Source organism: Salvelinus alpinus, chromosome 23 (genome assembly GCF_045679555.1).
Source record: "Salvelinus alpinus chromosome 23, SLU_Salpinus.1, whole genome shotgun sequence".
Taxonomy (NCBI): domain Eukaryota; kingdom Metazoa; phylum Chordata; class Actinopteri; order Salmoniformes; family Salmonidae; genus Salvelinus; species Salvelinus alpinus.
Genome location: NC_092108.1, coordinates 2,194,490 through 2,217,819, shown reverse-complemented (window position 1 = coordinate 2,217,819; position 23,330 = coordinate 2,194,490). Strand labels below are relative to the sequence as shown.

The 23,330-nt window shown below is 46.2% G+C and overlaps 1 protein-coding gene across 2 annotated transcripts in view; it reads left to right on the top strand.

Moving 5' to 3' along the window:
* LOC139550053 (kinesin-associated protein 3-like) overlaps positions 1–23,330 on the top strand; it is a 73,091-nt gene that overhangs the window by 33,852 nt on the left and 15,909 nt on the right. For both annotated transcript variants that reach the window (XM_071360637.1, XM_071360636.1), the window contains exons 10-11: positions 4,930–5,092; positions 18,091–18,191. In XM_071360637.1, the coding sequence (XP_071216738.1) occupies positions 4,930–5,092; positions 18,091–18,191 (264 nt within the window). The remainder of the gene's footprint in view (positions 1–4,929; positions 5,093–18,090; positions 18,192–23,330) is intronic.

The following is a 23,330-nucleotide window of genomic DNA, read 5'->3' as shown; positions in this document are numbered from 1 at the left end:
TCAGGGGTCTAGTTTATATGGTTCTGGATCAGGAGTAGAGTCTAGTCTATATGGTGCTGGATCAGGAGTAGAGTCAAGGGTCTAGTTTATATGGTGCTGGATCAGGAGTAGAGTCTAGTCTAGTTTATATGGTGCTGGATCAGGAGTAGAGTCAGGGGTCTAGTTTATATGGTGCTGGATCAGGAGTAGAGTCTAGTCTATATGGTGCTGGATCAGGAGTAGAGTCAAGGGTCTAGTTTATATGGTACTGGATCAGGAGTAGAGTCAGGGGTCTAGTTTATATGGTGCTGGATCAGGATTAGAGTCAGGGGTCTAGTTTATATGGTGCTGGATCAGGAGTAGAGTCTAGTCTATATGGTGCTGGATCAGGAGTAGAGTCAGGGGTCTAGTTTATATGGTGCTGGATCAGGAGTAGAGTCTAGTCTATATGGTGCTGGATCAGGAGTAGAGTCAGGGGTCTAGTTTATATGGTGCTGGATCAGGAGTAGAGTCTAGTCTAGTTTATATGGTGCTGGATCAGGATTAGAGTCAGGGGTCTAGTTTATATGGTGCTGGATAAGGATTAGAGTCAGGGGTCTAGTTTATATGGTGCTGGATCAGGAGTAGAGTCTAGTCTAGTTTATATGGTGCTGGATCAGGAGTAGAGTCTAGTCTAGTTTATATGGTGCTGGATCAGGAGTAGAGTCAGGGGTCTAGTTTATATGGTGTTGGATCAGGAGTAGAGTCTAGTCTAGTTTATATGGTGCTGGATCAGGATTAGAGTCAGGGGTCTAGTTTATATGGTGCTGGATCAGGATTAGAGTCAGGGGTCTAGTTTATATGGTGCTGGATCAGGAGTAGAGTCTAGTCTAGTTTATATGGTGCTGGATCAGGATTAGAGTCAGGGGTCTAGTTTATATGGTGCTGGATCAGGATTAGAGTCAGGGGTCTAGTTTATATGGTGCTGGATCAGGAGTAGAGTCAGGGGTCTAGTTTATATGGTGCTGGATCAGGAGTAGAGTCTATTCTAGTCTATATGGTGCTGGATCAGGAGTCTAGTCTAGTTTATATGGTGCTGGATCAGGAGTAGAGTCAGGGGTCTAGTTTATATGGTGCTGGATCAGGAGTAGAGTCAGGGGTCTAGTTTATATGGTGCTGGATCAGGAGTAGAGTCTAGTCTAGTCTATATGGTGCTGGATCAGGAGTCTAGTCTAGTTTATATGGTGTTGGATCAGGAGTAGAGTCTCGTCTAGTTTATATGGTGCTGGATCAGGATTAGAGTCAGGGGTCTAGTTTATATGGTGCTGGATCAGGAGTAGAGTCAGGGGTCTAGTTTATATGGTGCTGGATCAGGAGTAGAGTCAGGGGTCTAGTTTATATGGTGCTGGATCAGGAGTAGAGTCTAGTCTAGTTTATATGGTGCTGGATCAGGATTAGAGTCAGGGGTCTAGTTTATATGGTGCTGGATCAGGAGTAGAGTCTAGTCTATTTTATATGGTGCTGGATCAGGAGTAGAGTCTAGTCTATTTTATATGGTGTTGGATCAGGAGTAGAGTCAGGGGTCTAGTTTATATGGTGCTGGATCAGGAGTAGAGTCTAGTCTAGTTTATATGGTGCTGGATCAGGAGTAGAGTCTAGTCTAGTTTATATGGTGCTGGATCAGGAGTAGAGTCAGGGGTCTAGTTTATATGGTGCTGGATCAGGAGGGGGTCTAGTTTATATGGTGCTGGATCAGGAGTAGAGTCAGGGGTCTAGTTTATATGGTGCTGGATCAGGAGTAGAGTCAGGGGTGTAGTTTATATGGTGCTGGATCAGGAGTAGAGTCTAGTCTAGTTTATATGGTGCTGGATCAGGAGTAGAGTCTCGTCTAGTTTATATGGTGCTGGATCAGGAGTAGAGTCAGGGGTCTAGTTTATATGGTGCTGGATCAGGAGGGGGTCTAGTCTATATGGTGCTGGATCAGGAGTAGAGTATGTAATAACTCTTGAGATATTCTGGGCTAAAAATGTAAGAAATAATACATGAAAAACAAATGACCTCATAGTTTCCTAAGGACCTGAAGCGAGGCGACCATCTCTGTCGGTTCCTAAGGACCTGAAGCGAGGCGACTATCTCTGTCGGTTCCTAAGGACCTGAAGCGAGGAGACCATCTCTGTCGGTTCCTAAGGACCTGAAGCGAGGCGACTATCTCTGTCGGTTCCTAAGGACCTGAAGCGAGGCGACCATCTCTGTCGGTTCCTAAGGACCTGAAGGGAGGCGACCATCTCTGTCGGTTCCTAAGGACCTGAAGCCAGGCGACCATCTCTGTCGGTTCCTAAGGACCTGAAGGGAGGAGACCTTCTCTCTCGGTTCCTAAGGACCTGAAGCGAGGCGACCATCTCTGTCGGTTCCTAAGGACCTGAAGCGAGGCGACTATCTCTGTCGGTTCCTACGGACCTGAAGGGAGGCGACTATCTCTGTCGGTTCCTACGGACCTGAAGGGAGGCGACCATCTCTCTCGGTTCCTACGGACCTGAAGCGAGGCGACTATCTCTGTCGGTTCCTAAGGACCTGAAGCGAGGCGACCATCTCTCTCGGTTCCTACGGACCTGAAGGGAGGCGACCATCTCTCTCGGTTCCTACGGACCTGAAGCGAGGCGACCATCTCTCTCGGTTCCTACGGACCTGAAGCGAGGCGACCATCTCTGTCGGTTCCTAAGGACCTGAAGCGAGGCGACTATCTCTGTCGGTTCCTAAGGACCTGAAGCGAGGCGACTATCTCTGTCGGTTCCTAAGGACCTGAAGCGAGGCGACCATCTCTGTCGGTTCCTAAGGACCTGAAGCGAGGCGACCATCTCTGTCGGTTCCTAAGGACCTGAAGCGAGGCGACTATCTCTGTCGGTTCCTAAGGACCTGAAGCGAGGCGACCATCTCTGTCGGTTCCTAAGGACCTGAAGCGAGGCGACCATCTCTGTCGGTTCCTAAGGACCTGAAGCCAGGCGACCATCTCTGTCGGTTCCTAAGGACCTGAAGAGAGGCGACCATCTCTGTCGGTTCCTACGGACCTGAAGCGAGGAGACCATCTCTGTCTGTTCCTAAGGACCTGAAGGGAGGCGACTATCTCTGTCGGTTCCTAAGGACCTGAAGGGAGGCGACTATCTCTGTCGGTTCCTAAGGACCTGAAGGGAGGCGACTATCTCTGTCGGTTCCTAAGGACCTGAAGGGAGGAGACCATCTCTGTCGGTTCCTAAGGGCCTGAAGGGAGGCGACTATCTCTGTCGGTTCCTAAGGACCTGAAGCGAGGCGACTATCTCTGTCGGTTCCTAAGGACCTGAAGCGAGGAGACCATCTCTGTCTGTTCCTAAGGACCTGAAGCGAGGCGACCATCTCTGTCGGTTCCTAAGGACCTGAAGAGAGGCGACCATCTCTGTCGGTGCCATCACCAAGGCCCTTCTCCCCCAATTGCTAAAATTTTCTGGGCAGCTCTAGGAAGGGTATTGGTTGTTCCAAACTTCTTCCATTTAAGACTGATGAAGGTGTTCTTGGGGACCTTCAATGCTGCAGAAGTGTTTTGGTATCCTTCCCCAGATCTGTGCCTCGACACAATCTTGTCTCAGAGCTCTACGGACAATTCCTTTGACTTCATGGCTTGGTTTTTGCTCTGACATGCTCTGTCAACTGTGGGACCTTATATAGACAGGTGTGTGCCTTTCCAAATCATATCCAATCAATTGAATTTACCACAGGTGGACTCCAATCAAGTTGTAGAAACATCTCAAGGATGATCAATAGAAACAGGATGCACCTGAGTTCAATTTTTAATCATGTAAACCTGTTTTTGCTTTGTCGTTCTGGGGTGTTGTGTGTAGATTGATGAGGATTTTTTTTTTTTTAATCAATTTTAGAATAAGTCTGTAATGTAACAAAATGTGGAAAAAGTCAAGGGGTCTGAATACTTTCCGAATGCACTGTATTTGGTGAGTAGAGTCAGGGGCCAGTTTCAACATCTCTACCAGACCTTTAGCCTTCACTCTGCTAGACAGTTCATGGACCCATTACGGTGGAGGAAATACAATACGTTGCATACAGGAGGACACTAGTTCAGAATATTGTATTTAAACAGAGAGGGATCAGAATATTTAACGCTAGCTTATAGAGGTTCCCTCTGTAGCTCTGCTGTACTGTCCTGATGTACTCTTCACGAGACATTTTACCAGTGAAGACACAACTACCTTGTTGTGTCCATACGTTTATACATCATCATTCTAGTCTATGGGGAAGGAGACATCATTGGACTGTATTTCACACAGCAGTGTACACATTAAACTATACCTGCTATAACCTGCTATAACCTGCTATACCTGCTATAACCTGCTATAACCTGCTATACCTGCTATAACCTGCTATAACCTGCTATACCTGCCATAACCTGCTATAACCTGTTATACCTGCTATAACCTGCTATAACCTGCTATACCTGCTATAACCTGTTATACCTGCTATAACCTGCTATAACCTGCTATACCTGCTATAACCTGCTATACCTGCTATAACCTGCTATACCTGCTATAACCTGCTATAACCTGCTATACCTGCCATAACCTGCTATAACCTGTTATACCTGCTATAACCTGCTATACCTGCTATAACCTGCTATACCTGCTATAACCTGTTATACCTGCTATAACCTGCTATAACCTGCTATACCTGCTATAACCTGCTATACCTGCTATAACCTGCTATTACCTGCTATAACCTGCTATACCTGCTATAACCTGCTATAACCTGCTATACCTGCTATAACCTGCTATAACCTGCTATACCTGCTATAACCTGCTATACCTGCTATAACCTGCTTGTGGGTGTACTGGATGCTATAATGAAAGTCATCACGAGTCCTAACCATTTCCCTGTTTTGTGATTGGTTGTTAACCCTAACCCTGTTTTGTGATTGGTTGGTTGTGTTGCTAGGCGGAGGTGGACACCGTAGAGCGTTTGTCTCGTTTGGTCCCGTGTGAACATGAAGACCTGCTGAACATCACACTGCGTCTCCTCCTCAACCTCTCCTTTGACACCGGGCTACGCAGCAAGATGGTGCAGGTCGGCTTGCTGCCCAAACTCACCTCCCTGCTGGGTACGTATGTCCTCTGTCTGTCTGTCTGTCTGTCTGTCTGTCTGTCTGTCTGTCTGTCTGTCTGTCTGTCTGTCTGTCTGTCTGTCTGTCTCTCTCTCTCTCTTGTCTCTCTCTCTCTCTCTTTCTCTCTCTCTCTCTCTCTGTCTCTGTCTCTGTCTCTCTCTGTCTCTGTCTCTGTCTCTGTCTCTGTCTCTGTCTCTCTCTCTCTCTCTCTGTCTCTGTCTCTGTCTCTGTCTCTGTCTCTGTCTCTCTCTCTCTCTCTCTCTCTCTCTCTCTCTCTCTCTCTCTCTCTCTCTCTCTCTCTCTCTCTCTCTCTCTCTCTCTCTCTCTCTCTCTCTCTCTCTCTCTCTCTCTCTCTCTCTCTCTCTCTCTCTCTCTCTCTTTCTTTCTCTCTCCATCTTCTGTCTCTCTCAATTCAATTTCAGTTCAATTCATTTCAAAAGGGTTTTATTGTCATGGAAAACATATGTTTACATTGCTAAAGCGAATGGAATAGACAATAAACGAAAGGGAAATCTACAAGGGAAACATTACTAAACATTACTACACTCACAAAAGTTTTAAAAGAATATAGACATTTCAAATGTTATATTATTGTAACAATATGCAAATAGTTGAAGTATGAAAGGGAAAATAAATAAACAGATAAATATGGGTTGTATTTACATTGTTGTTTGTTCTCCACTGGTTGCCCTGTGGGAATTTATCAATGTTTGATTTTGTTTTCAAATTCTTTGTGCGTCTCTGTGTGATCTGTGGGAAACATATTATGTGTCTGTCTGTTAGAAACAGAGAGATTAAGAGACAGAGAGACTTAGTTACACAAATCACACAGCTGCTTGTTTTCTCTCTCTCTCAGTTCAAGGGGCTTTATTGGCATGCAAGTGAACTAGATAATTAACAGAAGTGAAATAAACAATAAAAATGAACAGTAAACATTACACTCACAAAAGTTCCAAAAGAATAAAGACATTTCAAATGTCATATTATGTGCAAATAGTTAAAGTACAAAAGGGGAAAATAAATAAGCATAAATATGGGTTGTATTTACAATGGTGTTTGTTCTTCACTGGTTGCCCTTTTCTTGTGACAACAGGTCACACATCTTGCTGCTGTGATGGGACACTGTGGTATTTCACCCAGTAGATATGGGATCAAAATTTAGTTTGTTTTCAAATTCTTTGTGGATCTGTGTAATCTGAGGGAAACATGTTTCTCTAATATGGTCATACATTGGGCAGGAGGTTAGGAAGTGCAGCTCAGTTTCCATCTCATTTTGTGGGCAGTGTGCACATAGCCTGTCTTCTCTTGAGAGCCAGGTCTGCCTACGGCGGCCTTTCTCAATAGCAAGGCTATGCTCACTGAGTCTGTACATAGTCAAAGCTTTCCTTAAGTTTGGGTCCGTCACAGTGGTCAGGTATTCTGCCACTGTGTTCTCTCTGTTTAGGGACAAGTAGCATTCTAGTTTGCTCTGGTTTTTTGGTTGATTCTTTCCTGTGTGTTAAATAGTTATCTATTTGCTTTCTCATGATTAGGTTGGGTCTGATTGTGTTTCTGTTTTGGGGCTCTGTGGGGTCTAATTGTGTTTCTGTTTTGGGGCTCTGTGGGGTCTGATTTTGTTTCTGTTTTGGGGCTCTGTGGGGTCTAATTGTGTTTCTGTTTTGGGGCTCTGTGGGGTCTGTTGGTGTTTGTGAACAAAGCCCCAGAACCAGCTGGCTGAGGGGACTCCTCTCTAGGTTCATCTCTCTGTAGTTGAGGGCTTTGTGGTGGAATGTGTGGGCATCGCTTCCTTTTATTTAGGTGGTTGTATAATTTAAACAGGTATTTTCTGGATGTAGATAACTAGCAGGTATAATTCTGCTCTGCATTATTTGTTGTTTTGCGTTGTACACAAAGTATATTTCTTCAGAATTCTGCAGAGTGATACCTGTCCCAGACCTGCTGTTTTCTCTCTCTACCGGACCTGCTGTCTCTAATTCTGCATGCAGAGTGATACCTTGTCCCAGACCTGCTGTTTTCTCTCTCTACCGGACCTGCTGTATCTAACTCTGAATGATCGGCTATCAAAAGCCAACTGAAATTTACTCCTGCTGACCTGTTGCACCCTTGACAACCACTGTGATTATTATTATTTGACCCTGCTGGTCATCTATGAACGTTTGAACATCTTGGCCATGTTCTGTTATAATCTCCACCCGGCACAGCCAGAAGAGGACTGGCCCACCCCTCATAGCCTGGTTCCTCTCTAGGTTTCTTCCTAGGTTCCGGCCTTTCTAGGGAGTTTTTCCTAGCCACCGTGCTTCTACACCTGCATTGCTTGCTGTTTGGGGTTTTAGGCTGGGTTTCTGTACAGCACTTTGAGACATCAGCTGATGTAAGAAGGGCTATATAAATACATTTGATTGATTGAATTTGGTGTTTGTTCCGTTTTGTGAATTCTTGGTTGGTGAGCGGACCCCAGACCTCACAACCATAGAGGACAATGGGTTCTATAACTGACTCAAGTATTTTTAGCCAGATGCTAATTGGTATGTTGAATTTGATGTTCCTTTTGATGGTGTAGAAGGCCCTTCTTGCCTTGTCTCTCAGCTCGTTCACAGCTTTGTGGAAGTTACCTGTGGTGCTGATGTTTAGGCCGAGGTAGGTATAGTTTTTTTGTGTGCTCTAGGACAATGGTGTCTAGATGCAAGTCTAGATGGAATTTGTATTCGTGGTCCTGGCAACTGGACCTTTTTTGGATCGCCATTATTTGTGTCTTACTGAGATTTACTGTCGCGGCCCAGGTCTGTCAGGGCCCAGGTCTGTCAGGGCCCAGGTCTGTCAGGCCCCAGGTCTGTCAGGGCCCAGGTCTGTCAGGGCCCAGGTCTGTCAGGGCCCAGGTCTGTCAGGGCCCAGGTCTGTCAGGCTCCAGGTCTGTCAGGCTCCAGGTCTGTCAGGCCCCAGGTCTGTCAGGCCCCAGGTCTGACAGGGCCCAGGTCTGTCAGGGCCCAGGTCTGTCAGGGCCCAGGTCTGTCAGGGCCCAGGTCTGTCAGGCCCCAGGTCTGTCAGGGCCCAGGTCTGTCAGGCCCCAGGTCTGTCAGGGCCCAGGTCTGTCAGGGCCCAGGTCTGTCAGGCCCCAGGTCTGTCAGGGCCCAGGTCTGTCAGGGCCAGGTCTGTCAGGGCCCAGGTCTGACAGAATCTGTGCAGAAGATCTAGGTGCTGCTGTAGACCCTTTGACTAGACCATTCTAGTGCCCTTGCCAATTCATTGATATACATGTTGAAGATGGTGGGCTGAGGGTAATGTTGAAAAGTTTAAGAATAGCCCATTTGAATTTGTGGTTTACCATCAACAACACAGGTCTTTTTGGGTTGAAGGGTTTGTATTTTGTCCTGTAGTTCATCCAATATAATTGGAGAATCCAGTGGGTTCTGGTAGTCTTTAATAGCTGATTCTAAGATTTGTAAGTGATCAGGTATACAGTCTGTTTTTGCTCTTGGTTCTTGGGTGTTAGAGCGGCAGATAGCCTAGCAGTTAAATGATTTTACATTACATTTAAGTCATTTAGCAGACGCTCTTATCCAGAGCGACTTACAAATTGGAAAGTTCACACATATTCATCCTGGTCCCCCCGTGGGAAATGAACCCACAACCCTGGCGTTGCAAGCGCCATGCTCTACCAACTGAGCCACACGGGACCTATGATCATGTATACAATCTGGTTTTGCTCTTGGTTCTTGGTTGTTAGGGCGGCAGGTAGCCTTGCAGTTAAAAGCTCTTGGTTCTTGGTTGTTAGGGCGGCAGGTAGCCTAGCAGTTAAAAGCTCTTGGTTCTTGGTTGTTAGGGCGGCAGATAGCCTAGCAGTTAAAAGCTCTTGGTTCTTGGTTGTTAGGGCGGCAGGTAGCCTAGCAGTTCAAAGCTCTTGGTTCTTGGTTGTTAGGGCGGCAGGTAGCCTAGCAGTTAAAAGCTCTTGGTTCTTGGTTGTTAGGGCGGCAGATAGCCTTGCAGTTAAAAGCTCTTGGTTCTTGGTTGTTAGGGCGGCAGGTAGCCTTGCAGTTAAAAGCTCTTGGTTCTTGGTTGTTAGGGCGGCAGGTAGCCTAGCAGTTAAAAGCTCCTGGTTCTTGGTTGTTAGGGCGGCAGATAGCCTAGCAGTTCAAAGCTCTTGGTTCTTGGTTGTTAGGGCGGCAGGTAGCCTAGCAGTTCAAAGCTCTTGGTTCTTGGTTGTTAGGGCGGCAGATAGCCTTGCAGTTAAAAGCTCTTGGTTCTTGGGTGTTAGGGCGGCAGATAGCCTAGCAGTTCAAAGCTCTTGGTTCTTGGTTGTTAGGGCGGCAGATAGCCTTGCAGTTCAAAGCTCTTGGTTCTTGGTTGTTAGGGCGGCAGGTAGCCTAGCAGTTCAAAGCTCTTGGTTCTTGGTTGTTAGGGCGGCAGATAGCCTTGCAGTTCAAAGCTCTTGGTTCTTGGTTGTTAGGGCGGCAGGTAGCCTAGCAGTTAAAAGCTCTTGGTTCTTGGTTGTTAGGGCGGCAGATAGCCTAGCAGTTCAAAGCTCTTGGTTCTTGGTTGTTAGGGCGGCAGGTAGCCTAGCAGTTAAAAGCTCTTTGTTCTTGGTTGTTAGGGCGGCAGATAGCCTAGCAGTTCAAAGCTCTTGGTTCTTGGTTGTTAGGGCGGCAGGTAGCCTAGCAGTTAAAAGCTCTTGGTTCTTGGTTGTTAGGGCGGCAGATAGCCTAGCAGTTCAAAGCTCTTGGTTCTTGGTTGTTAGGGCGGCAGGTAGCCTAGCAGTTAAAAGCTCTTGGTTCTTGGTTGTTAGGGCGGCAGGTAGCCTAGCAGTTCAAAGCTCTTGGTTCTTGGTTGTTAGGGCGATAGGTAGCCTAGCAGTTCAAAGCTCTTGGTTCTTGGTTGTTAGGGCGGCAGGTAGCCTAGCAGTTAAAAGCTCTTGGTTCTTGGTTGTTAGGGCGGCAGGTAGCCGAGCAGTTCAAAGCTCTTGGTTCTTGGTTGTTAGGGCGGCAGGTAGCCTAGCAGTTAAAAGCTCTTGGTTCTTGGTTGTTAGGGCGGCAGGTAGCCTAGCAGTTCAAAGCTCTTGGTTCTTGGGTGTTAGGGCGGCAGGTAGCCTAGCAGTTAAAAGCTCTTGGTTCTTGGTTGTTAGGGCGGCAGGTAGCCTAGCAGTTCAAAGCTCTTGGTTCTTGGTTGTTAGGGCGGCAGATAGCCTAGCAGTTAAAAGCTCTTGGTTCTTGGTTGTTAGGGCGGCAGATAGCCTAGCAGTTAAAAGCTCTTGGTTCTTGGTTGTTAGGGCGGCAGGTAGCCTAGCAGTTCAAAGCTCTTGGTTCTTGGTTGTTAGGGCGGCAGGTAGCCTAGCAGTTAAAAGCTCTTGGTTCTTGGTTGTTAGGGCGGCAGGTAGCCTAGCAGTTCAAAGCTCTTGGTTCTTGGTTGTTAGGGCGGCAGATAGCCTAGCAGTTAAAAGCTCTTGGTTCTTGGTTGTTAGGGCGGCAGGTAGCCTTGCAGTTAAAAGCTCTTGGTTCTTGGTTGTTAGGGCGGCAGGTAGCCTAGCAGTTCAAAGCTCTTGGTTCTTGGTTGTTAGGGCGGCAGATAGCCTAGCAGTTCAAAGCTCTTGGTTCTTGGTTGTTAGGGCGGCAGATAGCCTAGCAGTTCAAAGCTCTTGGTTGTTGGTTGTTAGGGCGGCAGGTAGCCTAGCAGTTAAAAGCTCTTGGTTCTTGGTTGTTAGGGCGGCAGATAGCCTAGCAGTTCAAAGCTCTTGGTTCTTGGTTGTTAGGGCGGCAGGTAGCCTAGCAGTTAAAAGCTCTTTGTTCTTGGTTGTTAGGGCGGCAGATAGCCTAGCAGTTCAAAGCTCTTGGTTCTTGGTTGTTAGGGCGGCAGGTAGCCTAGCAGTTAAAAGCTCTTGGTTCTTGGTTGTTAGGGCGGCAGATAGCCTAGCAGTTCAAAGCTCTTGGTTCTTGGTTGTTAGGGCGGCAGGTAGCCTAGCAGTTAAAAGCTCTTGGTTCTTGGTTGTTAGGGCGGCAGGTAGCCTAGCAGTTCAAAGCTCTTGGTTCTTGGTTGTTAGGGCGATAGGTAGCCTAGCAGTTCAAAGCTCTTGGTTCTTGGTTGTTAGGGCGGCAGGTAGCCTAGCAGTTAAAAGCTCTTGGTTCTTGGTTGTTAGGGCGGCAGGTAGCCTAGCAGTTCAAAGCTCTTGGTTCTTGGTTGTTAGGGCGGCAGGTAGCCTAGCAGTTAAAAGCTCTTGGTTCTTGGTTGTTAGGGCGGCAGGTAGCCTAGCAGTTCAAAGCTCTTGGTTCTTGGGTGTTAGGGCGGCAGGTAGCCTAGCAGTTAAAAGCTCTTGGTTCTTGGTTGTTAGGGCGGCAGGTAGCCTAGCAGTTCAAAGCTCTTGGTTCTTGGTTGTTAGGGCGGCAGATAGCCTAGCAGTTAAAAGCTCTTGGTTCTTGGTTGTTAGGGCGGCAGATAGCCTAGCAGTTAAAAGCTCTTGGTTCTTGGTTGTTAGGGCGGCAGGTAGCCTAGCAGTTCAAAGCTCTTGGTTCTTGGTTGTTAGGGCGGCAGGTAGCCTAGCAGTTAAAAGCTCTTGGTTCTTGGTTGTTAGGGCGGCAGATAGCCTAGCAGTTAAAAGCTCTTGGTTCTTGGTTGTTAGGGCGGCAGGTAGCCTAGCAGTTCAAAGCTCTTGGTTCTTGGTTGTTAGGGCGGCAGGTAGCCTAGCAGTTAAAAGCTCTTGGTTCTTGGTTGTTAGGGCGGCAGATAGCCTTGCAGTTAAAAGCTCTTGGTTCTTGGTTGTTAGGGCGGCAGGTAGCCTTGCAGTTAAAAGCTCTTGGTTCTTGGTTGTTAGGGCGGCAGGTAGCCTAGCAGTTAAAAGCTCCTGGTTCTTGGTTGTTAGGGCGGCAGATAGCCTAGCAGTTCAAAGCTCTTGGTTCTTGGTTGTTAGGGCGGCAGGTAGCCTAGCAGTTCAAAGCTCTTGGTTCTTGGTTGTTAGGGCGGCAGATAGCCTTGCAGTTAAAAGCTCTTGGTTCTTGGGTGTTAGGGCGGCAGATAGCCTAGCAGTTCAAAGCTCTTGGTTCTTGGTTGTTAGGGCGGCAGATAGCCTTGCAGTTCAAAGCTCTTGGTTCTTGGTTGTTAGGGCGGCAGGTAGCCTAGCAGTTCAAAGCTCTTGGTTCTTGGTTGTTAGGGCGGCAGATAGCCTTGCAGTTCAAAGCTCTTGGTTCTTGGTTGTTAGGGCGGCAGGTAGCCTAGCAGTTAAAAGCTCTTGGTTCTTGGTTGTTAGGGCGGCAGATAGCCTAGCAGTTCAAAGCTCTTGGTTCTTGGTTGTTAGGGCGGCAGGTAGCCTAGCAGTTAAAAGCTCTTTGTTCTTGGTTGTTAGGGCGGCAGATAGCCTAGCAGTTCAAAGCTCTTGGTTCTTGGTTGTTAGGGCGGCAGGTAGCCTAGCAGTTAAAAGCTCTTGGTTCTTGGTTGTTAGGGCGGCAGATAGCCTAGCAGTTCAAAGCTCTTGGTTCTTGGTTGTTAGGGCGGCAGGTAGCCTAGCAGTTAAAAGCTCTTGGTTCTTGGTTGTTAGGGCGGCAGGTAGCCTAGCAGTTCAAAGCTCTTGGTTCTTGGTTGTTAGGGCGATAGGTAGCCTAGCAGTTCAAAGCTCTTGGTTCTTGGTTGTTAGGGCGGCAGGTAGCCTAGCAGTTAAAAGCTCTTGGTTCTTGGTTGTTAGGGCGGCAGGTAGCCGAGCAGTTCAAAGCTCTTGGTTCTTGGTTGTTAGGGCGGCAGGTAGCCTAGCAGTTAAAAGCTCTTGGTTCTTGGTTGTTAGGGCGGCAGGTAGCCTAGCAGTTCAAAGCTCTTGGTTCTTGGGTGTTAGGGCGGCAGGTAGCCTAGCAGTTAAAAGCTCTTGGTTCTTGGTTGTTAGGGCGGCAGGTAGCCTAGCAGTTCAAAGCTCTTGGTTCTTGGTTGTTAGGGCGGCAGATAGCCTAGCAGTTAAAAGCTCTTGGTTCTTGGTTGTTAGGGCGGCAGATAGCCTAGCAGTTAAAAGCTCTTGGTTCTTGGTTGTTAGGGCGGCAGGTAGCCTAGCAGTTCAAAGCTCTTGGTTCTTGGTTGTTAGGGCGGCAGGTAGCCTAGCAGTTAAAAGCTCTTGGTTCTTGGTTGTTAGGGCGGCAGGTAGCCTAGCAGTTCAAAGCTCTTGGTTCTTGGTTGTTAGGGCGGCAGATAGCCTAGCAGTTAAAAGCTCTTGGTTCTTGGTTGTTAGGGCGGCAGGTAGCCTTGCAGTTAAAAGCTCTTGGTTCTTGGTTGTTAGGGCGGCAGGTAGCCTAGCAGTTCAAAGCTCTTGGTTCTTGGTTGTTAGGGCGGCAGATAGCCTAGCAGTTCAAAGCTCTTGGTTCTTGGTTGTTAGGGCGGCAGATAGCCTAGCAGTTCAAAGCTCTTGGTTGTTGGTTGTTAGGGCGGCAGGTAGCCTAGCAGTTAAAAGCTCTTGGTTCTTGGTTGTTAGGGCGGCAGATAGCCTAGCAGTTCAAAGCTCTTGGTTCTTGGTTGTTAGGGCGGCAGGTAGCCTAGCAGTTAAAAGCTCTTTGTTCTTGGTTGTTAGGGCGGCAGATAGCCTAGCAGTTCAAAGCTCTTGGTTCTTGGTTGTTAGGGCGGCAGGTAGCCTAGCAGTTAAAAGCTCTTGGTTCTTGGTTGTTAGGGCGGCAGATAGCCTAGCAGTTCAAAGCTCTTGGTTCTTGGTTGTTAGGGCGGCAGGTAGCCTAGCAGTTAAAAGCTCTTGGTTCTTGGTTGTTAGGGCGGCAGGTAGCCTAGCAGTTCAAAGCTCTTGGTTCTTGGTTGTTAGGGCGATAGGTAGCCTAGCAGTTCAAAGCTCTTGGTTCTTGGTTGTTAGGGCGGCAGGTAGCCTAGCAGTTAAAAGCTCTTGGTTCTTGGTTGTTAGGGCGGCAGGTAGCCTAGCAGTTCAAAGCTCTTGGTTCTTGGTTGTTAGGGCGGCAGGTAGCCTAGCAGTTAAAAGCTCTTGGTTCTTGGTTGTTAGGGCGGCAGGTAGCCTAGCAGTTCAAAGCTCTTGGTTCTTGGGTGTTAGGGCGGCAGGTAGCCTAGCAGTTAAAAGCTCTTGGTTCTTGGTTGTTAGGGCGGCAGGTAGCCTAGCAGTTCAAAGCTCTTGGTTCTTGGTTGTTAGGGCGGCAGATAGCCTAGCAGTTAAAAGCTCTTGGTTCTTGGTTGTTAGGGCGGCAGATAGCCTAGCAGTTAAAAGCTCTTGGTTCTTGGTTGTTAGGGCGGCAGGTAGCCTAGCAGTTCAAAGCTCTTGGTTCTTGGTTGTTAGGGCGGCAGGTAGCCTAGCAGTTAAAAGCTCTTGGTTCTTGGTTGTTAGGGCGGCAGGTAGCCTAGCAGTTCAAAGCTCTTGGTTCTTGGTTGTTAGGGCGGCAGATAGCCTAGCAGTTAAAAGCTCTTGGTTCTTGGTTGTTAGGGCGGCAGGTAGCCTTGCAGTTAAAAGCTCTTGGTTCTTGGTTGTTAGGGCGGCAGGTAGCCTAGCAGTTCAAAGCTCTTGGTTCTTGGTTGTTAGGGCGGCAGATAGCCTAGCAGTTCAAAGCTCTTGGGTCTTGGTTGTTAGGGCGGCAGATAGCCTAGCAGTTCAAAGCTCTTGGTTGTTGGTTGTTAGGGCGGCAGGTAGCCTAGCAGTTAAAAGCTCTTGGTTCCTGGTTGTTAGGGCGGCAGGTAGCCTAGCAGTTAAAAGCTCCTGGTTCTTGGTTGTTAGGGCGGCAGATAGCCTAGCAGTTCAAAGCTCTTGGTTCTTGGTTGTTAGGGCGGCAGGTAGCCTAGCAGTTCAAAGCTCTTGGTTCTTGGTTGTTAGGGCGGCAGATAGCCTTGCAGTTAAAAGCTCTTGGTTCTTGGGTGTTAGGGCGGCAGATAGCCTAGCAGTTCAAAGCTCTTGGTTCTTGGTTGTTAGGGCGGCAGATAGCCCTGCAGTTCAAAGCTCTTGGTTCTTGGTTGTTAGGGCGGCAGGTAGCCTAGCAGTTAAAAGCTCTTGGTTCTTGGTTGTTAGGGCGGCAGATAGCCTAGCAGTTCAAAGCTCTTGGTTCTTGGTTGTTAGGGCGGCAGGTAGCCTAGCAGTTAAAAGCTCTTGGTTCTTGGTTGTTAGGGCGGCAGATAGCCTAGCAGTTCAAAGCTCTTGGTTCTTGGTTGTTAGGGCGGCAGGTAGCCTAGCAGTTAAAAGCTCTTGGTTCTTGGTTGTTAGGGCGGCAGATAGCCTAGCAGTTCAAAGCTCTTGGTTCTTGGTTGTTAGGGCGGCAGGTAGCCTAGCAGTTAAAAGCTCTTGGTTCTTGGTTGTTAGGGCGGCAGGTAGCCTAGCAGTTCAAAGCTCTTGGTTCTTGGTTGTTAGGGCGATAGGTAGCCTAGCAGTTCAAAGCTCTTGGTTCTTGGTTGTTAGGGCGGCAGGTAGCCTAGCAGTTAAAAGCTCTTGGTTCTTGGTTGTTAGGGCGGCAGGTAGCCTAGCAGTTCAAAGCTCTTGGTTCTTGGTTGTTAGGGCGGCAGGTAGCCTAGCAGTTCAAAGCTCTTGGTTCTTGGTTGTTAGGGCGGCAGATAGCCTAGCAGTTAAAAGCTCTTGGTTCTTGGTTGTTAGGGCGGCAGGTAGCCTTGCAGTTAAAAGCTCTTGGTTCTTGGTTGTTAGGGCGGCAGGTAGCCTAGCAGTTCAAAGCTCTTGGTTCTTGGTTGTTAGGGCGGCAGATAGCCTAGCAGTTAAAAGCTCTTGGTTCTTGGTTGTTAGGGCGGCAGATAGCCTAGCAGTTAAAAGCTCTTGGTTCTTGGTTGTTAGGGCGGCAGGTAGCCTAGCAGTTCAAAGCTCTTGGTTCTTGGTTGTTAGGGCGGCAGATAGCCTAGCAGTTAAAGCTCTTGGTTCCTGGTTGTTAGGGCGGCAGGTAGCCTAGCAGTTAAAAGCTCCTGGTTCTTGGTTGTTAGGGCGGCAGATAGCCTAGCAGTTCAAAGCTCTTGGTTCTTGGTTGTTAGGGCGGCAGGTAGCCTAGCAGTTCAAAGCTCTTGGTTCTTGGTTGTTAGGGCGGCAGATAGCCTTGCAGTTAAAAGCTCTTGGTTCTTGGGTGTTAGGGCGGCAGATAGCCTAGCAGTTCAAAGCTCTTGGTTCTTGGTTGTTAGGGCGGCAGATAGCCCTGCAGTTCAAAGCTCTTGGTTCTTGGTTGTTAGGGCGGCAGGTAGCCTAGCAGTTAAAAGCTCTTGGTTCTTGGTTGTTAGGGCGGCAGATAGCCTAGCAGTTCAAAGCTCTTGGTTCTTGGTTGTTAGGGCGGCAGGTAGCCTAGCAGTTAAAAGCTCTTGGTTCTTGGTTGTTAGGGCGGCAGATAGCCTAGCAGTTCAAAGCTCTTGGTTCTTGGTTGTTAGGGCGGCAGGTAGCCTAGCAGTTAAAAGCTCTTGGTTCTTGGTTGTTAGGGCGGCAGATAGCCTAGCAGTTCAAAGCTCTTGGTTCTTGGTTGTTAGGGCGGCAGGTAGCCTAGCAGTTAAAAGCTCTTGGTTCTTGGTTGTTAGGGCGGCAGGTAGCCTAGCAGTTCAAAGCTCTTGGTTCTTGGTTGTTAGGGCGATAGGTAGCCTAGCAGTTCAAAGCTCTTGGTTCTTGGTTGTTAGGGCGGCAGGTAGCCTAGCAGTTAAAAGCTCTTGGTTCTTGGTTGTTAGGGCGGCAGGTAGCCTAGCAGTTCAAAGCTCTTGGTTCTTGGTTGTTAGGGCGGCAGGTAGCCTAGCAGTTCAAAGCTCTTGGTTCTTGGTTGTTAGGGCGGCAGATAGCCTAGCAGTTAAAAGCTCTTGGTTCTTGGTTGTTAGGGCGGCAGGTAGCCTTGCAGTTAAAAGCTCTTGGTTCTTGGTTGTTAGGGCGGCAGGTAGCCTAGCAGTTCAAAGCTCTTGGTTCTTGGTTGTTAGGGCGGCAGATAGCCTAGCAGTTAAAAGCTCTTGGTTCTTGGTTGTTAGGGCGGCAGATAGCCTAGCAGTTAAAAGCTCTTGGTTCTTGGTTGTTAGGGCGGCAGGTAGCCTAGCAGTTCAAAGCTCTTGGTTCTTGGTTGTTAGGGCGGCAGATAGCCTAGCAGTTAAAGCTCTTGGTTCTTGGTTGTTAGGGCGGCAGATAGCCTAGCAGTTCAAAGCTCTTGGTTCTTGGTTGTTAGGGCGGCAGGTAGCCTAGCAGTTCAAAGCGTTGGGCCAGTAACCGAAAAGGTTGTTGGTTCGAATCGCCGAGCCAACTAGATGAAGAGTCTGCCGACGTGCCCTTGAGCAAGGCACTTAACCCTAGTTGCTCCTGTAATTCGCTCTGGATAAGAGCGTCTGCTAAATGACAAAAAAGTCAAGATGTCTGAAAAGATTGGAGAAGTGGTTTATCCATACATCTCTGTTTAGGATAGATACCTCTTCATGTCGTTCTTTGTTTTAGTGTTTTCCAATTCTCCCAGAAGTGGTTAGAGTCTATGGATTATTTAATTACATTGAGCTGATTACTGACGTGCTGTTCCTTCTTTTTCCGTAGTGTATTTCTGTATTGTTTTAGTGATTTCACCATAGTGAAGGCTCAGGTTTTCTGGGTCTCTATGTTTTTAGGTTGGATAGGTTTCTCAATTTCTCTCTCTGTCTCTCTCTCTCTCTCTCTCTCTCTCTCTCTCTCTCTCTCTCTCTCTCTCTCTCTCTCTCTCTCTCTCTCTCTCTCTCTCTCTCTCTCTCTCTCTCTCTCTCTCTCTCTCTCTCTCTCTCTCTCTCTCTCTCTCTCTCTCTCTCTCTCTCGCGCTCTCTCTTTCTGTCGCGCTCTCTCTCTCTGTCTGTCTCTCTCTCTCTCTCTCTCTCTCTCTCTCTCGCGCTCTCTCTTTCTGTTGCGCTCTCTCTCTCTGTCTGTCTGTCTCTCTCTCTCTCTCTCTCTCTCTCTCTCTCTCTCTCTGTCTCTCTCTCTCTCTCTCTCGCTCTCTCTCTCGCTCTCTCTCTCTCTCTCTCTCTCTCTCTATCTCTTCCTCTCTCTCATTCTACTGATGTACCTACCATATCAGTTGTAATGTATCAGGTTTGAGCTGGTTTAATGTGTAGTAATGTGTTCCTTCTGTCAGGTGACGAGAACCACAAGCAGATGGCCATGTGTATCCTGTACCACATCAGTGTTGATGACAGGTTCAAGTCCATGTTCGCCTACACAGACTGCATCCCACAGGTAACAATAGTACAACACCTGATCCTAGATCAGCACCTACAACAGTGTTATTTGTCGCATATGCCGAATACAACAGGTGTAGTAGACCTCACAGTGAAATGCTGAATACAACAGGTGTAGTAGACCTCACAGTGAAATGCTGAATACAACAGGTGTAGTAGACCTCACAGTGAAATGCTGAATACAACAGGTGTAGTAGACCTCACAGTGAAATGCTGAATACAACAGGTGTAGTAGACCTCACAGTGAAATGCTGAATACAACAGGTGTAGTAGACCTCACAGTGAAATGCTGAATACAACAGGTGTAGTAGACCTCACAGTGAAATGCTGAATACAACAGGTGTAGTAGACCTCACAGTGAAATGCTGAATACAACAGGTGTAGTAGACCTCACAGTGAAATGCTGAATACAACAGGTGTAGTAGACCTCACAGTGAAATGCTGAATACAACAGGTGTAGTAGACCTTACAGTGAAATGCTGAATACAACAGGTGTAGTAGACCTCACAGTGAAATGCTGAATACAACAGGTGTAGTAGACCTTACAGTGAAATGCTGAATACAACAGGTGTAGTAGACCTCACAGTGAAATGCTGAATACAACAGGTGTAGTAGACCTCACAGTGAAATGCTGAATACAACAGGTGTAGTAGACCTTACAGTGAAATGCTGAATACAACAGGTGTAGTAGATCTCACAGTGAACTGCTGAATACAACAGGTGTAGTAGACCTTACAGTGAAATGCTGAATACAGCAGGTGTAGTAGACCTTACAGTGAAATGCTGAATACAGCAGGTGTAGTAGACCTCACAGTGAAATGCTGAATACAACAGGTGTAGTAGACCTCACAGTGAAATGCTGAATACAACAGGTGTAGTAGACCTTACAGTGAAATGCTGAATACAACAGGTGTAGTAGACTTTACAGTGAAATGCTGAATACAACAGGTGTAGTAGACCTCACAGTGAAATGCTGAATACAACAGGTGTAGTAGACCTCACAGTGAAATGCTGAATACAACAGGTGTAGTAGACCTTACAGTGAAATGCTGAATACAACAGGTGTAGTAGACCTCACAGTGAAATGCTGAATACAGCAGGTGTAGTAGACCTCACAGTGAAATGCTGAATACAACAGGTGTAGTAGACCTTACAGTGAAATGCTGAATACAACAGGTGTAGTAGACCTTACAGTGAAATGCTGAATACAACAGGTGTAGTAGACCTTACAGTGAAATGCTGAATACAACAGGTGTAGTAGACCTCACAGTGAAATGCTGAATACAACAGGTGTAGTAGACCTCACAGTGAAATGCTGAATACAACAGGTGTAGTAGACCTCACAGTGAAATGCTGAATACAACAGGTGTAGTAGACCTTACAGTGAAATGCTGAATACAACAGGTGTAGTAGACCTCACAGTGAAATGCTGAATACAACAGGTGTAGTAGACCTTACAGTGAAATGCTGAATACAACAGGTGTAGTAGACCTCACAGTGAAATGCTGAATACAACAGGTGTAGTAGACCTCACAGTGAAATGCTTAATACAACAGGTGTAGTAGACCTTACAGTGAAATGCTGAATACAACAGGTGTAGTAGACCTCACAGTGAAATGCTGAATACAACAGGTGTAGTAGACCTCACAGTGAAATGCTTAATACAACAGGTGTAGTAGACCTCACAGTGAAATGCTGAATACAACAGGTGTAGTAGACCTTACAGTGAAATGCTGAATACAACAGGTGTAGTAGACCTCACAGTGAAATGCTGAATACAACAGGTGTAGTAGACCTCACAGTGAAATGCTGAATACAACAGGTGTAGTAGACCTCACAGTGAAATGCTGAATACAACAGGTGTAGTAGACCTTACAGTGAAATGCTGAATACAACAGGTGTAGTAGACCTCACAGTGAAATGCTGAATACAACAGGTGTAGTAGACCTTACAGTGAAATGCTGAATACAACAGGTGTAGTAGACCTCACAGTGAAATGCTGAATACAACAGGTGTAGTAGACCTCACAGTGAAATGTTGAATACAACAGGTGTAGTAGACCTCACAGTGAAATGCTGAATACAGCAGGTGTAGTAGACCTCACCGTGAAATGCTGAATACAACAGGTGTGGTAGACCTCACAGTGAAATGCTGAATACAACAGGTGTAGTAGACCTCACAGTGAAATGCTGAATACAACAGGTGTAGTAGACCTCACAGTGAAATGCTGAATACAACAGGTGTAGTAGACCTCACAGTGAAATGCTGAATACAACAGGTGTAGACCTCACAGTGAAATGCTGAATACAACAGGTGTAGTAGACCTCACAGTGAAATGCTGAATACAACAGGTTTAGTAGACCTCACAGTGAAATGCTGAATACAACAGGTGTAGTAGACCTCACAGTGAAATGCTGAATACAACAGGTGTAGTAGACCTCACAGTGAAATGCTGAATACAACAGGTGTAGTAGACCTCACAGTGAAATGCTGAATACAACAGGTGTAGTAGACCTTACAGTGAAATGCTGAATACAACAGGTGTAGATCTTACAGTGAAATGCTTACTGACAAGCCCTTAACCAACAATGTAGTTTTAAGAAAAATATCCCCCCCAAAATAAGTAACAAATAATTAAAGAGCAGCAGTAAAATAACAATAGCGATGCTATATACAGGGGGTACCGATACAGAGTCAATGTGGAGGCTATATACAGGGGGTACTGGTACAGTACTGGCGAAAACTGGCGAAACAGCTGATTGGCTGGACCGAAGGCAAAATCTAGGTATTTTCTTGATGCTATGACAGAGTCTGGTGGTGATCCCGCTAAATTCTGGAAAACTGTTAACTCACTTAAAGGAAACTCCTCGACGTCCGAAGCAAACTACATCGGAATCTGGGATCATCAGCGACCGAATTGAAATTCGTGATGTTTTTAATAAGCATTTTATTTCTGTTGGTTTTCTTTTTGAAAATAAAAAATGTCCAACATGATCCTGACCGGTCTGTTGTTTCAGCCCCCCGGCCTTCAGCTGATGTAGAAAACATTAAGCCGGTTTTTAACTTCCAAAAAGTCACAGAAGATGAGGTCTTATCTGCACTATCTGCTATAGATTCTAAGAAATCATTAGGTGCTGACAATCTGGATCTATATTTACTCAAGTGTGCGGCACCTATTATTGCTAGTGCAGTGACGCATATTTTTTTATCAAACATTAGTCGTAGGAAATATTCCTAAATCTTAGAAAACAGCTTTTGTTATACCACTCCTCAAGGGAGGTGATGGTAGTGAGTTGGATAATTATCGGCCCATCTCTAAGCTCTCCTGTTTGGCTAAAATTCTAGAGTCACTGGTGAATAGGCAACTACAATCTTTTTTAACTGTTAACAATACTCTTTCTAGTAATCAATCTGGCTTCAGACCTAAACACAGTACTATTACGGCCACTGTACGTGTTGTAAATGATATTGCTAATGCTCTAGATAATAGAAAGTACTGTGCCGCCTTGTTCATAGATTTGTCTAAAGCTTTTGACACTGTAGACCATGCGATACTTTTGGGTAAGCTGTGGTCAATAGGACTGGGATTGGATGCCTGTCGTTGGTTTCATGACTATCTAAAGGATAGAAGTCAGGCTGTTAGAGTCGACGGGATCCAGTCAGAGCCATTGGAGTTGGTTAAAGGGGTCCCACAAGGTTCTATACTTGGTCCATTACTGTTCACTCTCTACATAAACAATATCGATGATGAGGTAAATGTAAAAATCATCTATAAGCTGATGACACTGTCATGTACTCTATTGCAGCTGACCAAGCATTATCACAGTTGGAGACAGATTTTAAGATATTACAAGGGTCTTTTATACAGCTGAAACTTGTTTTAAATGCAAAGAAAACATTTTATGATTTTAACAGGTTTAAAAAGTTAGTTTGAAAATACACTTATGAGCTTAGATGGCTCTCGAATTAATCAGGTCTCTGCATATAAATACTTAGGGATATGGTTGGATGATAAAATGTCTTTTAAAATGCATATGGATGAACTTTATAAACGTCTAAAAATCAATCTCGGCTTCCTCTATAGAAACAGGACATGCTTGTCCTCTACAAATAGAAGACAAATTGTGGAAGCTACTTTTATGTCTGTTATAGATGATGGGGATATTATCTACATGCATCCACACTTAAATCTCTGGATGCTACTTATCATTGAGTTTATTACGGGTGCTACAGAACTCACCACTGTGTTTTATATCAACATGTGGGTTGGACTTCGCTGTCTGTGAGACCAGAACAACATGCTCTCGTGTTTGTCTATAAAGCACTTCTGAAAATGTAGGGCCAATCATATTCTATTTTCTTTTATTTACTTTTTTGCACACCAGTATCTCTACTTGCACATCATCATCTGCTCATTTATCACTCCAGTGTTAATCTGCTAAATTGTAATTACTATTTATTGCCTTACCTCCCCAATCTTACTTAATTTGGACACACTGTATATAGACTTTTCTATTGTGTTATTGACTGTACTTTTGTTTATTCCATGTGTAACTCTGTGTTGTTTGTGTCACACTGCTTTGCTTTATCTTGACCAGGTCGCAGTTGTAAATGAGAACGTTCTCAACTGGCCTACCTGGTTAAATAAAGGTGAAATAAAATAAATTTAAAAAGTAAGACTGATAAATATACTAAACAAAAATATGAACGCAGCACGCAACAATGTCTAAGATTTTACTAAGTTACAGTTCATATGAGGAAATAATTCAATTAAAATAAATTCATTAGTCTAATCTATGGATTTCACATGACTGGGAATACAGATCTGCATCTGTTGGTCACAGATACCTTTAAAAAAAGGTAGGGGTGTGGATCAGAAAACCAGTCAGTATCTGGTGTGACCACCATTTGCCTCATGCAGCGCGACACATCTCCTTCACATAGAGTTGATCAGGCTGTTGATTGTGGCCTGTGGAATGTTGTCCCTCTCCTCTTCAATGGCTGTGTGAAGTCGCTGGATATTGGCGGGAACTGGAACGCGCTGTCGTACACGTCGATCCAGAGCATCCCAAACATGCTCTCTAGTGGGTGACATGTCTGGAAGAACTGAGACATGTTCAGCTTCCAGGAATTGTGT